Genomic DNA, 14,772 nt, shown 5'->3' on the forward strand with positions numbered 1-14,772 from the left:
CTTGATAAATGAAATTGGATGGAAAAATAATAATAATTTGCCTGATAAAGTGTAGCCTAAACGGTATGTCAACAATGCATTCACATCACTTTATCACATGAAAAAATTCAACCTTTTCTTTTTAAGTGAAATAATTATTTGTTTTTATTTTCTACTGAAGTGAATAACTTTATTAAGTCTAGGTACGAAATTGACTCTATAACTGATCACTGCTCTATTGACTTTACGTACAAAAAATTATTATGTTTTTCTTTTCCCCACGTATTATATTCATTACAATTTAACTTTCACCTACTTTTTAAAACCAGATTAAAAAAATAGTCCACCTTTCACCTAGATAACGTCACCGTAAATCTGATGCAATTGCCAAGTGTCGTCAAGATGCTTCGTAATACATTCAACGTGGCTGGCTAATCCATTATAAATGACATTGACATGGTTCAAGTTAAAGGAAACCGGTTACAGTCCAGTGGGTAACTTTTAAAACGAATTAAAATAAAACGCGAACCTTCACCGATATTTTAAACAAGACCATTAAATGGCTGCAGTCGCGTGCGTAAATTTGAGTTAGTGTTTACTGACCAACCGACCGACATAGTTTGATGTAGAGTCCGCATTTGCACGCGCGACTAAAAAAGAAGAAACAACGTTACCGCCCCACTGAGATTACGAAAACATTTTTAAGCTACATGAAAGGCAAAACAAACCGTATCCATGGCATGGCATGCTTATAACATTGAATCATACAGGAAGAAAGAAATTCGAAACAAATTGTATTTACTAAATAAGTAAAGTTAGGCCTAAATAAAATAGAAATGTAATCTGAAAGCATAAGAAACATCTATGTTTATAATATTTATTATTTGTGAGTTACTTTTCTTATTATTTCAAGGAAGTTACTTTTCACCTATATGTCAGAGCATGGACAAACAAAAGTTAACTTATTTCTCCATGGTCAGAGCAAAAGCTCCATCCGTCAACTTTCACACAGATATTATCGGAGATTACACGATAACTTAGTTACAGATTGTTTACAGGTCTTATCATGTGCCCTTTATGCTTACAAAAATAAGTCCTGCTGATGCAATAAATAAGCTATTTATATCCGGGTTTGAGTATACATAAACCAGTGAATCAACGGTATCCCTCATTCTAGAAATAGTGTCGTGATATTTCGTTATTGCAGTCAACTACTTTTGTCTATTGTAAATTATATTTGCGAGAATGGCTGGTATTCCGACGTGGGAATACAAGGGTTATACATTTCCTACACAAGTAAAACAGGAAGCATTAGAATGCATTGAAAACATGGAAGTTTTCGATGATGATATTTGGCTTTGCACGTACCCGAAATCAGGTAAGATATATTTTTTGTATAAATATATTAATAGTGACCCAGACATGATGTGCAACATTGAACAACAAGAATCAACTACAACTAAAACCGTAACCATTGAGTGTAGGCCTAATAAGAAAAGTAGGGTGGGGAGGGGAGGGGAGGGAGTTGTTCAACTGCAGATTTATACCACCTGCATGAACTCGTGTTTGTTAGGGCTTATACATATTGCTTGTTTTTTAGGTACTCATTGGACGATGCAAATTCTCTATCTACTACAAGTCGATGGTGATTACGAAAAGATGTTAGGGCAGGGTCTTGGTGCGAAACGTCTACCACCGTTAGAGCTGTGCATTGATAAACCAGATGGGTCGATTGGCTACACGTACAAAAAGTATGAACAATTACAATCCCCCCGACTAATTGTTACACATCTGCCATATGCCCTTCTTCCAAGACAAGTTTTCGAAAAAAGGACAAAGGTACGTAAATTTACTTTCAATTTTAATTACTTTTATGTCTTTTCGGGTTTGAAAAATATTTGCACATCATATGAATCTCTTGGTGCAAATTTTGCAACCAAACAGTGATTTTTAATATGTACCTATTGAGCTGTTTATCTACTTTATAGGTTCATACCAAGTTCATGAGACCCAAGTCTTGTCATTGTCCATTATATAGGAGGGGGGTCAACCATTATGACTACAACTAATTTCCACAATTATTGATTACATGTTTTAACCAAAGAAATAAAATGACATAAACTAGTATAGTATAAACATTTCCAGACTTCGTAATAATTACTATCTATTAATTAAACAGGTCACAGAAAGATAAACATAACCATTACCCGAGTGATAAATGGTAGATCCCAGCTCGCTGGCATTCAAACATAGGTATCTTAATTTTGCAATTGTGAATATAAAAAACGACATATAGAACTAAATAACACCTAATAATTGTTCCTTATATATCAAACATTAGAATGATATAAAAATTAGAATGCTACTTACAAATTATATAATGAAAAATTAACCCCAAACTTTTGATCGTAATATAGATTTGTTTAAATCCAATAATAGATCGAAAGAATTAGTGTACTAAAAATGATGCTTACAACACAGGGAGTTGTAGGCCTACCCTGCAAACGTTTCGCAAATATTCAAGCAGTTTGCTTTCTCAGGTATAGGCCTACTGTTGATCTTGGTACAGTCTGGTCAACACGTCACCTTGAGAAAAGCAAAGTTCGCTTTTATATGCTAAGCAAAAGATGAGTTCAACTAAGATGGTGTCTTCTTAATCTTTAATTAATATCATAAGGGCCCTATTTATAGTAAAGTTGATTCGAATAACATTTTCGTTGTAATTATAAACAACGTGCACTGTTTTATAGCTTGTTAAAACCGCTAATGTAGAAAAGCCAGCTAATATCGAAACAACCTAGAACAATCCACCGCTAATAGTAAAACCTCCAGCTTATGTAGTAAATAAAAATCAACACCAGCTAATGTAGAAACGGTCAACAGCTTATGGATGTAGTAACGAAAATTGCCTCACAGCTTATGTAGGCAGTTACTATCGCCAGCTAATGTAGAAAATGTTATATATTTTACAAAAATGTCTAAATCATGTGCAATCGATCTTTACTTAGCTCAGTCTTTCCACCTCTCGTAAGCAACCAACTATCTAAAACTACCACACATCGTAAGTAAGCAACCATCTCTGTTTAATCGGACCGCTTCTCATAATCGACCACCTCTTGTAAGCGACCACCTCTCTTACGAGCGGTGGTCGTTCAATAGAGGCAATCACTTTCGAGAGATCGTTGTGATGGGCGATGGTCGATTATGAAAAGCAGTCCCATAATAGAGGTGATGGTCCTTTAAAAGAGTCGTCACTGACGAGAAGTGCATGGTCGTTACGCTTACGAGAGGATGGAAGATGGTCGATTATGAGAAGCGGTCCTTTAATAGAGAAAGAGGTCGTGGTCCCTTAAAAGATGTGGTCACTTACGAGAGGTGTGGTCGTTAAGAGAGGTGGTCGCTTACGAGAGATGGTCGATTATGAGAAGCGGTTCCTTATCAGAGGAGGTGATCCCTTACGAGTGGTGGTCGATTATGAGAAGCGGTCCCTTAACAGAGATGGTTGCTTACGATGTGTGGTCGTTTTGCTTACAATTAAGAGGTGGAAAGACTGATAGCTAAGTAAAGATCGATGCATTTGCACATGATTTTGACATTTTTGTAAAATACTGTATATAACATTTTCTACATTAGCTGGCGATAGTAACTACATAAGCTGGGAGGCAATTTTCGTAGCTACATATAGCTGTTGACCGTTTCTATATTAGCTGGTGGTGATTTTTATTTGCTACATAAGTTGTTTGTGTTTCTACATTAGCTGGAGGTTTTACTACATTATTAGCGGTGGATTGTTCTACATTAACGGTTGTTTCGACATTAGCTGGCGTTTTCTATATTACAGGTTGTAACATAGCTCTTAATATCTCACTTTATTTCACAGATAATATACGTTGCTCGGAATCCAAAAGACACGGCCGTATCGATGTATCATTTCTTCAAACCAGCAATGAAAAAAATGAATTTAGACGTCGACTGGAATCAGTTCTTTCAAATATTCATGTCCAAAAAATGTGAGAATTAATAATTTTTTATCTTACAAATCTGAAAACAATTATTATTAATACTGTAGATATATTAACCGTTTTGTTACAACGGTAGAAATGATTAGATCAAGGAGTTATTTAGACAACTCATGGTGGCGTGTATAGGCCTACTGTGCATGTTTTGTTGTTGTTTTTTTCATACGCATCTAACAGCGAGCACAAACTCGCTAATTACAGGACGGATAAATTATTTTATAATTGATCGTGCTTACTAAGTCTCATTTGAGCCCTAGAAGTGGAGTTGAAAGAGTCAGGAGTTACAACCCTGGCACTAGGTCAGGTCAGGATTGAACCCTCATGGACGTTGGAATTGGAAGACAAGCACGTTAACTACCAAGTTACAGCTTCACTCTTCACTCTTGTTGAATATAAAATTCAAAATATTATTAGGTCACGTTATAGGCCTTCGGCTCCCTATTTCAATATCCTCGTCAGCCACCGACAAATGAAGTGTGAATATTATTGAGAAAATTGTAACTTTTACATTATAGCTCCATTTGGAACTTGGACACAACATGTACTACCATTCTGGAAACGTAGAAATGATGAAAACATTCTGTTTCTTAAGTTTGAAGACATGAAAAAGGTAAATATTAGGCTTCAATATATTTTTTTTTCTTTTGTTTAAAATGCCTATTAACTATCGGCGATTTAAGTGAACGGGGTTCAAGATATAGTACCGCGACACAGATGCATACGGTACATTGGTATCATCTGTCTCCTGAAATTTGATTGTAAGGATGTAAAAGCTATGACACTAAACTTATTCATCAAACAAAATAGATTAAAAAAAATGTAATATTTCGGGCGAAATAGGCCTACAGTACTATCAGTTGAGCCCCTATATTAGAGATATTCCGGCTAACGAATGAAGAGAATTATACGGCCATCCTAATGTGTCATAATAATAAGGGTTACTTCATTTTAGTAGGCCTACTGGTATAGACAGGTGATAATGTTAAGGTTTTTTATTTTAGGATTCCTTGGGAAGTATTCGAAAAATTGCAGCGTTTACCGGCCGGTCTACGTCTACAGAGGTACTGCAAAATATAGTTACAAATTCATCGCCAGAAAAAACTAAGAAAACAATGGTCAGTGATGATGCAGATATTCAAGCACTTTCAACAGGAGCATTCGTACGAAAAGGTACCGGTATATATTATTTTTATTCAATGTTTCAAAATAAATAACTACAAATACATTTATAAAAAAACATAATTTGTAAATTAGAATATAGGCCCAATACTTAAAATGGATTTTTTTAATGTAATTTGTTTGTAGCACTTTTATTTTGTGTGTTTTTATTAGTTACCAATTTCGGGTCCCTGAATATCAACCGGCATTTATTTGACCAGCCGGAAGTTTTACCCTCTTTAAATAAAGTTGAAATAAGATTTGACTGTAGACATACTTGTGATGTTGATAAGAATATAGGTAGAGAGAAGAATAACAATAATGGAGAAGAGTGATAATCGGGTATGATGACTTTTTAATCACATGATACATCTTAAGTGATAAAATATGATAAAGTACAACAGTTCTGAAGTTTAGGCCTATATCTTTTTCAGGTATAATTGGTGATTGGAAGACACATTTTACCGTAGCCCAAAGTGAACAGTTGGATGAAGTTCTTCAAAATGATCTGAAAGAAACGGATCTTGAGATGATGTTTCAATAGTCTATATAGTTATATTTTTAAGGCCCATTTACACTAGGACGATCGACATTAATTACCATAGACAAATATGCATTTTCATACATAAACAAAACAAATCTAAAATTTTAATCATACGAATTTGGTGTGAACGACCCATGCTTTAATTACCACTGAATCCATTTTCCACGATATTTTTCTCAGAATCCGGGCGCTTGTGAAAGCAGCCTTTTACAGCTGCTGAAGACACTTTCCTTTTTATTATTTACAAAAAGTATGTGGCCTATGGATGTTGGAGGTACATATACAGATAGTCTGAAAAAAAAACCCCACAGAGAACATTTTATTACTCCATTTCGTCAGTAATTAAGCCGAGTAATATTGATCACGTATAACAACCAAATGTAATATCAAATGTGTAGACACCTACCGTATTCTTACAGTCTTTTAAATAACACATTTAATGTATGAATTCTATACCAATCAAACTCAAAGTTAAAATTATTTGTCAATGTATTTTAAGTTTTCAAAATATTGATAGGCCTCCGCAGGAGAGGAATAATAAAACTTGCTAGCCTAGAGAGAGTTGTTCGTGTTTTCGTTTATTTAATAATTAGTAATTTATTAAAAACCGATGAAGTTAGGAAAAAGTAAATTTAATTGAATACAGGCCTACTGGGATTCTTATACTGTAGTTGCATACATAGTCCTACATTTCGAAATGGCCACGATGTAATTGGTAAACGAAGGAAATCCCAGCGTGAATTATAAGCAATCCGCTAAATGACCAGAGAACCGGGTTTAGGAGAGGCCTGTCATATACTAGGCCTTACTAAACTTACTTTGATCTAAAAATTATAAATTATTAATATGTCGTGTTAAACTAAAACATTTAAATTTTTAAGTTTATATTTAAAATATAAAGTATCCATGCGTTATAAACCAAGTCTCATATAAAAGTAAACCAGGCACAAATCAGGTTCGAACCCTCACTCAGGACCTCAGGATTGGGAGGAAAGCATGTTAACAAAAATATATATAACAAAGAGCTTTCAACACACCTGCAAGAGCCAACAGTTCAGCATCTTCAATGTAATCTGGATCCATGTCTGTTGGTGGTTCTTGTGTCTCTTTGTGCTTCTGAAATGTAAACGTAAAAACATGACAATTCTAAATTTTAATAATATAATCAAAAATAATAAAAATGTGCAAAATCGAAATAAATGATCAAAGGTGCAGTGGACCAGATGTTGCACGTTTAAAGACGCTTGTCTCCCCTAAGGGTCAAGCCATAAATAGGTACACTAAGTAAATTTTTAAGGAAATTTATTTGGAGACAAAATAACCATGGACCTATAAATAAGTGTCCAGGGTTTAACAATACCTAACAATATAACATAATTACACACTTTATAAATGGTGTAGTATTTTTAATTTACACGAATATAAAACATTCATTATTTGTTTTATATAACATCTAAATAGATTCCTGTCATTTAAATAAAAGGTAGGCGGTCTAACCAATGCCTACATTAATTGATTCACATTGATTATAAAACAGTAACATTAACACTGTTAGTGTTAACGACCAAACAAGCCTAGGCCTAGCAAGGCTAACCGCCTAGGCATAGCGTAAATACTAACAGGCCTACAAGCTACTACTACTACTAGGCCTAGGCTACTACTAAAGTACGAAATAGGCGTGGGCGGTGCTTATTTCCAAAGCAATAGAATAAAACAAGAAATATTTCTTACAAAAAACGCTGCTCGCTTATTGACGTAGCAGTTTTAAAGATATATTGTCCCTCTGAAAAATATTTTTTATTTCAAATTTGTTTTTGAATTTGTCATTTTATTGTCACATAATAGTTATTTTACCTGAAAAAATTTAATTAAAAGCAAAAAATACTTCAATTGTCTGTCAGACAATGGTTTTTGAGTTATAATTAAACGTTTCTTTTCTCTTTTTATAATGTGAATTTTGTTACAGAAGTGAATAACTTTGATATGAAACAGACTCAATTTAGTTTATTTTATTGCTAAGGTCAAGTCTGGAGGTCACTTCAAGTGTGAAGTATCATATTACAAACAAAAACTTTCATGGACTGTTTTGATAATATGTAATTCAATGATTATCTGACAGCGAAATACAGTATTGTCATGGGACTCATAAATACCAGAAATACAGTTGGTACCTATAAATTATAGTCGAGTTTCCATTTTAACAAAAATGTCAAAGTGTAGTACTATAACTGCTGCTTGATTTCGTCTAATAAATGAGTCATCTCGTGTGACGTAGCGGGCTAGAGCAGCAGCGTGAAAAATATTTTCCAAACGCGAACAGATTTTATTTTCGTACACGAAAAAAGTACTATTAAACGTCATTTGATTGGACCCACAATCGTCCAATCAAATGATAGGAATTTATTTAGGTATTATTATAATAAATAATGACACCGTCGTAAAATAGTACGTTTGTTGTCTATAGAAGATTTACGGTCACATAACCGATAAGCTCTGCTTTATAATAATAGGATTAAATAGAGCATTACATACTCTTACATTACACTAATGTTTACCAGGCCTACTGAAAAATAAGGTTCTTAAATTAAAAAAAAAAACATCATTTAATGATTTAAAACTATTACGTCAAAACCCCGAGCGGCGGTTTTTGTAAAAAATAATTTCTTGTTTTATAACAAAAAAACAAAATATTATTTTGTTTTCAAACACGCTACTTCATCATTTTGTTGTGGCGCCCGCTATAGTAAGACGTGACACCATGCACGATGCATTGTAGTTTGTTTGGATTCTTGGAATAAATAAATCACGTTGTTTTGTTTGGGGAGGTCGGTCAGTCACGTGGTATCCATCTCCAAGTTTTTCATTTACAGTATACAGTACCAATCCATCATATCACGGAGTTGTTGATTTTCTGGTTGAAACAAAATGTGAACATTAATTTTGTTTGCTACATTCTTCCCGTGCGTGGCCTTCAAATATTGAATTGATGTTTCTGTCAGTCAGAAAGTGTCAGACAACCACCACCACACCTTGGTACCCGACATGCAGAACATAATTGGATGATAGAGTTAAGCCAGTTGGAGGAGGGAGAAGGTTGGAATATGCAGGGAATGTAGAATAACAAACTGTGCGTGGTTGGTTGTGAAATAGACCTTAGGGTATTATTGGCATTCCACAGGCAGGTAAATTTTGGCTTTTTGATTGTGAAAGTTTATAATAGAATATGTTTGTTAGTGTTACTTATTATACAGTATTTTTATCAAGCTTGAATAGACTGTTGCCAACTCTCACTCTCGTCGACCCATCCATATCACATAGACCCTTTTTTTAGTATAATAAAATGTTATTCTTATTGCTTGAATGTTTTGATGGTGCCAACATTGTTTTGTTTACTTCTGCAGATTATATATTGCTTTGAATTCGAAGGACAGTCTATATCAAATGAAAAAAATGAGTTTTTTTCATTATTTTTTGGGGGTAAATATAATAACTTTTTGCAAAGAATATAATATCAGAAGAATGAGCGATCCGCGATTTTTGCATTGGAAAGTGCATGGGAGCCCACCCACGAGCGGATGTATACAGACTAAATACTTGATTTAAATCGATATTAATTACTGTATACATGACGTTACATTCAATAGAAATTATTGTATATTCACTTCAAGAAAAATTATTTTACCACCATGCAAAATTAGTTCACAAAGAAAATAATGTTTAACAGCAACAACAAAAATTAAACATGCAACACCCAGCATTGCCTACGCCTGGTAAATCAAGTAATGTTTTTATGATATAAATAATATAAAATACATGTTATATTATAGGCTACAATGTCAAATTTAATTAATATTTATTTTTTCTTCAGAAACGAGTTAAATATTGAAATATTAATAAACCTTTCGTGAAAACATTTCAACAACAAGGCGCCTGGTAGATGACATGAACTGTCTATTCTGCAAAATACTAAATAATTTGCATAAAATGTACAATTAAATATCCAAATAGCATTTAACCATTTAGCATGTACATATTCTAATCTATTGTGAAAACCCTACCGGTGGTCCAGGCTTAGATTAGTGTGACTGTCACAACAAGTTGTATACATTCCGATGTTGCAGGGAAAACCGCGGATTGCACATTCTTCTGATATATATTCTCTGCTTTGCACATATACTTTGTCAGATCACTTTAAAAGCAACTGTACTGTGATTCGTTTAAAAACATTCAGTAACATCAAATTAAACAAAAAATATTTCTTACAAAAACGCTGCTCACTTGTTGACGTAACAGTTTTAAAGATATATTGTCCCGCTGAAAAATATTTGTTATTTCAAATTTGTTTTTGAGTGTGTCATTATATTGTCACATAATAGTAATTCACGTTAACCAAACAATGGCCCTGTTTCTGCTGCCAACTAAATACCGTATATTATACGGTATTTTTTGAATACTGTATATATACGGTATATTTTTGGCAGCAGAAACTGCGCTCATAAAAAATATACCGTATTTTGTATACCGTATTTTCCCCACAAAATTTGTGGATAAAATACGGTATTTACAAATTTATACCGTATTTTTTGTACCCGTTTCTGCTGCCAATAAAAAATACCGTATTTTTTTTTTACATGACAAAAGGTCAACATTCGTGTTTTTATTTTCTGTCACTGTACACACGTGTATAGATATATTCGGCGAAAATGTGGAGCGAAGACGTCACAGTTTTACTAAATAAATGTGTGTGGGGAAGCTAAAATGTCTGGCCAACTAAAAGGTAATAAAAGGGACAACCACATTTATAAAGACATTTCTAAAAAAATAAAGCAGGAGTATGGAATAGACTTGTCTCCAAAGCAAGTAAACTCAAAGCTGAAGAGCCTGCGAAAGCAGTACAACATTGCAAAATACAATAACTCGGGGAGGGAATGAATTAATTGTCCCCATTATGATGTTTTCTGTACTCTCACAACATCTCTATCACAAGGACTAGGCTGTTGAAAGTGAGACGTAAAACTTCCTTTATTGCGACTTTTAATTATCGATCAAATAAATGAATGGCAATTTGGGTAAAAAAGATGAAATTTAACACGACCACCCAAGAAGTATTGTTAGCAGAAACGGGGTACTAAAAAATACGGTATAAAAAATACCGTATTTTATACCGTATTTTTATACCGTATTTTTAGCAGTTGCAGCAGAAACAGGCCCAATTATTTACCTGAAAAAAATGTAATTTAAAGCAAAAAATACTTAAATTGTCTGTCAGACAATGGTTTTTGTTTTTTTTTCTCTTTTATACGTGATTAAATGTTATTTTTTTTGTTACAGAAGTGAATAACTTTTGTATTTGAAGTAAAATACAACAAGAATTCATACTTTGATATGAAACACACTCAATTTCTGTCACTTTAGTTTATTTTATTGCTAAGTTCAAGTCTGGGGGTCACTTCATCAAGCCTAGACACTTCAAGTATGAAGTATCCTATTACAAACAAAAACTTCACTATGGATAATTATTCATTATTCATTCATCATTCATTATTATTATTTGACAGCAAATTACAGTATAGTATAGTATAATATTGGTCTAGATTCACAGTCAAATGGGAATTCAATATTTATTGAACAAGATTTTACAGATTACTGTCTACATGCATCTATATAACACTGTATTATCTGCACATTTTTTCATAGACTCTCTTCTCCCAGACGTGCTTTGGGGCTTGTAATTTTAGCATGACCTGTCCTAGTTTACAAACTTCCCAAAAATGTCGGCCTCTAGAACTATAACTGCTGGTTGCTTTCAGCTTATCAATGAGTAGTACTCTTGGGACGTAGCTGGATAGTATGGTAAGACTAGATTATGATAAACATTATAATATGATTCCTACTTATGTCACATGACAATACAGCTTATTTATTAGTTCGGCCGTTCCAAGGCAAAACAACGTAACTACAAAATGTTGCTTTTCGAGAAAAATTGAATTGAAGTTTGAGTGTTTGCATTTCAGAAACAAATTATCGTAATGATGTGAAATTTTGCATGAGTATAAATAAATAATAATTATTAATAAATACAAAATTTTAAATAATTTATACAATTTGATCAAAAGTTATTACCACTTTTAACAGATACGTTGTTTTGCCTTGGAAATAGTCCAGTCAATCTACCGATAGACCCAAAACAAATTGCAATAGTTTCCGAACCTTTTTTATTTGATTCTATATGTTCCTGGAAGAAACATTTCCAAAATCTACCAAAATCGGTTCAGTGGAACATACTTTTTTAAGGGGTCAAGAGGTCATGAGGGTCAAATTATATATTTGTATATCTCAGTAACCGCTTGGCCGAACTTGGTAATTTTGGTGTCAAACAATTCAGAAGACCCATATTTATATTCACTCTAATGAAAGTTTTTTATCAAAAATGACCGGAATCCATGTTTTTGACCTTTGACCTATTATTTTGGCATATTCATATCTCGGTAACCACTGGGCGTAAACAAGCGTTTTTGGTGTCAAAATACCCAGAAGGTCTATGTTTATATTCACTCTAATAAAAACGTTTTGTGTATTATGACCAGACGACATCATTTTGACCTTTGACATATATTCATTATTTTATATTATTTCACTAATTAAATTTTTTGTATCTCGGTGACCAATAGTCGTAACTTCGTAATTTTTGTGTTAATCAATTCAGAAGACCCTTATTTATATTCACTCTAATAAAACTTTTTACAAAAAAATGACCGGAAACTACTCTTTTGACCTTTGACCTATTATATTGGTATATTCATATCTTTGTAAACAATGGGCGTAGATGAGCATTTTTTGTGTCAAAATATTCAAAAGGTCTATGCTTATATTCACTCTAATGAAAAAGTCATCGTTTTGACCGTTAACATATATTCTTTATTTCATATCTCACTAAATTATTTTTTGTATCTCGGTCACCAATAAGCGTAACTTTTGTGTTAAACAATTCAGTAGAACCATATTTATTTACTCTAATGAAACTATTTTTACAGAAAATGACCGGAAGCTTTCAACTATTATATTTATATATTTGTATCTTTGTGAACTATGGGTTTAGATGAGCATTTTTTGTGTCAAACAACTCAGAAGGATATCCACTCTAATAAAAAATGTCTGTGTATATAGTTAATGCGAAAGTAATTATTTTTACCTTTGATGTCTATCCAGAAAACGTTTAGTAATTGGGGCAATATATTGGTGTTATATTTCTTCATAGATCAGCACCCAAGATAACATTTAACTATTCATTATTCTGTTTATATTTACTCTAAAAACACACATAACAGAAAAATATCCAAATAGGCCTGGTAGAGAATATTTACCAATCGTCTGATTTTACAAACCCATTGTTGAATCTTCAGAATCGGTATATTCATTATCATCTAGTGAAATGTTTGCGCATACACCTCGACACTCACTACATGCCATGGAGCAATCTAATCCATTGTTCCTACAGCTGCATTTCATATTATAGCAGCCTGTTTTGCATTTGCATCTTATGATTTGTAGGAGTAGTCCAGATCCCTATTGTCAAAAAAGTGCCTTCGTGTGCAGATCATGGGGAAAGTGTAAACATTGTGTTTTATGAATATTTGAATCATGCTGGTCATAAAAACCCATGTTGTCAAATTTCTAAAATTCATCTTTGACCTCTGACCTCAATTTGAATGTTTTGACCCATTGAAAACAAAATGGTCCTATCTTTGCAACGCTTAGATTAAATGAAATAATTTTAGTGTCAAATTATTTGGGAGATGCATATTAATATTCGTTCTAATGGAAAAGTTTGTCCAAAAATGGCTGGAAGTATGATTTTGGCATATTTGACCTTTGACCTACATATCATATAACTCCGTAACTAATAGATGGAACAACTTTAAATAGGGCTCAAATTAATCTGAAGGTATATGTTTCTATTCAGTCTAATAAGAACTTTTTCAAGCAAATGACCCGAAATATTTTTATTGACCTTTGACCTATACTGGTAGTACACATTTCTATAATCTCAAAAACTATTGGCCGTAAAATGGTTGTTTTTGTGAAATGGTTCGAAAAATTTACATTTATACGTTGTATAATAACAACATTTTATAGAAATGTAAAATAATTCTATTTATGATCACTAACTTTGTAATTTATTAACATCACTAGCATTTGTTATAATATTAAAATGTGTTATATTTGCTGATTTTAAGCACTTCACATAAATTTATCAGAATTATGTGTATTTAATATAAAGTTTTGTTTTTTTTATATAAAGAAAATTTAATTATCTATCAAATAAGACTATTTTCAAATTATTATGGCTAAAACTTAATTAGATACAGGCAAAAAAGTGTATTTTTACTTGTGTGAACAGCGCCCTCAATCTTCATTTTTTCCCAAAAAATACCACATTTTTATGTGGTTTCATAAACTTAGCTGGTTGTAACTTTTTAAAAGATTTGTTGTCAGTGACGTGTAAGTTACATACACCTTCTACCATATACTAAGTAAGTTTCTGAGATAAAATGAAAACAATATTTTTATAGCTTGATAGTTTTCCTGAGGTTAATACATGGTGCATGCTAAAAAAGATTTTGATTTTGTGCTAAAAATCCATCTTTTTGGTCCAGTACAAACAATCTTGTACAGCCATTCTTACACAAACAGCATATTTTATTGGAAAGATAATCATAATATCTATCCAATAAAATATGAATTTTGTGTATTAATATCTGCTAGATTGCTTTTATTAAACCAAAAAGATGGACTTTTAGCTCAAATTAAAATATTTTTTTGGTGTGTATCATGTAATAACCTCAACAAAAATATCAAGCTATCGGAATATTTTTCTAAATTTTTTTCAGAAACTGACCTAGTACGTTATAAAAGTGGTATGTAAATTACAGGTTACTGTAAAAAGTCTTTAAAACAAAGTAATAACCTGTTAAGTTCAGGAAACCAAATAAAAATGTGGTATTTTTTGGGAAAAAATGAATATTGAGGGCGCTGTTCACACAAGTAAAAATACACTTTTTTGCCTGTATC

At 32.7% G+C, this 14,772-nt stretch overlaps 1 protein-coding gene across 1 annotated transcript; it reads left to right on the forward strand.

The window, feature by feature from the left end:
* The first annotated feature begins 1,039 nt into the window (after positions 1–1,039).
* Positions 1,040–6,257, forward strand: LOC140056521 (sulfotransferase 1C4-like). The gene is made up of 6 exons (XM_072101921.1): positions 1,040–1,357; positions 1,580–1,818; positions 3,860–3,989; positions 4,514–4,608; positions 5,000–5,168; positions 5,591–6,257. Exons 1-6 carry the CDS (start codon positions 1,225–1,227, stop codon positions 5,698–5,700), a joined length of 876 nt encoding a protein of 291 aa, XP_071958022.1. The 5' UTR covers positions 1,040–1,224; the 3' UTR covers positions 5,701–6,257.
* Positions 6,258–14,772: the final 8,515 nt, after the last annotated feature.

Source organism: Antedon mediterranea, chromosome 8, assembly GCF_964355755.1.
Source record: "Antedon mediterranea chromosome 8, ecAntMedi1.1, whole genome shotgun sequence".
Classification (NCBI taxonomy): Eukaryota; Metazoa; Echinodermata; class Crinoidea; order Comatulida; family Antedonidae; genus Antedon; species Antedon mediterranea.

Coding starts and splice junctions, on each gene's coding strand:
- LOC140056521 (XM_072101921.1), top strand. CDS start 1,225: ATGGCTGGTATTCCGACGTGGGAATACAAGGGTTATACATTTCCTACA. Junction 3,990..4,513: donor AATATTCATGTCCAAAAAAT/GTGAGAATTAAT, acceptor TTTACATTATAG/CTCCATTTGGAACTTGGACA. Junction 4,609..4,999: donor AGTTTGAAGACATGAAAAAG/GTAAATATTAGG, acceptor TTTTTATTTTAG/GATTCCTTGGGAAGTATTCG.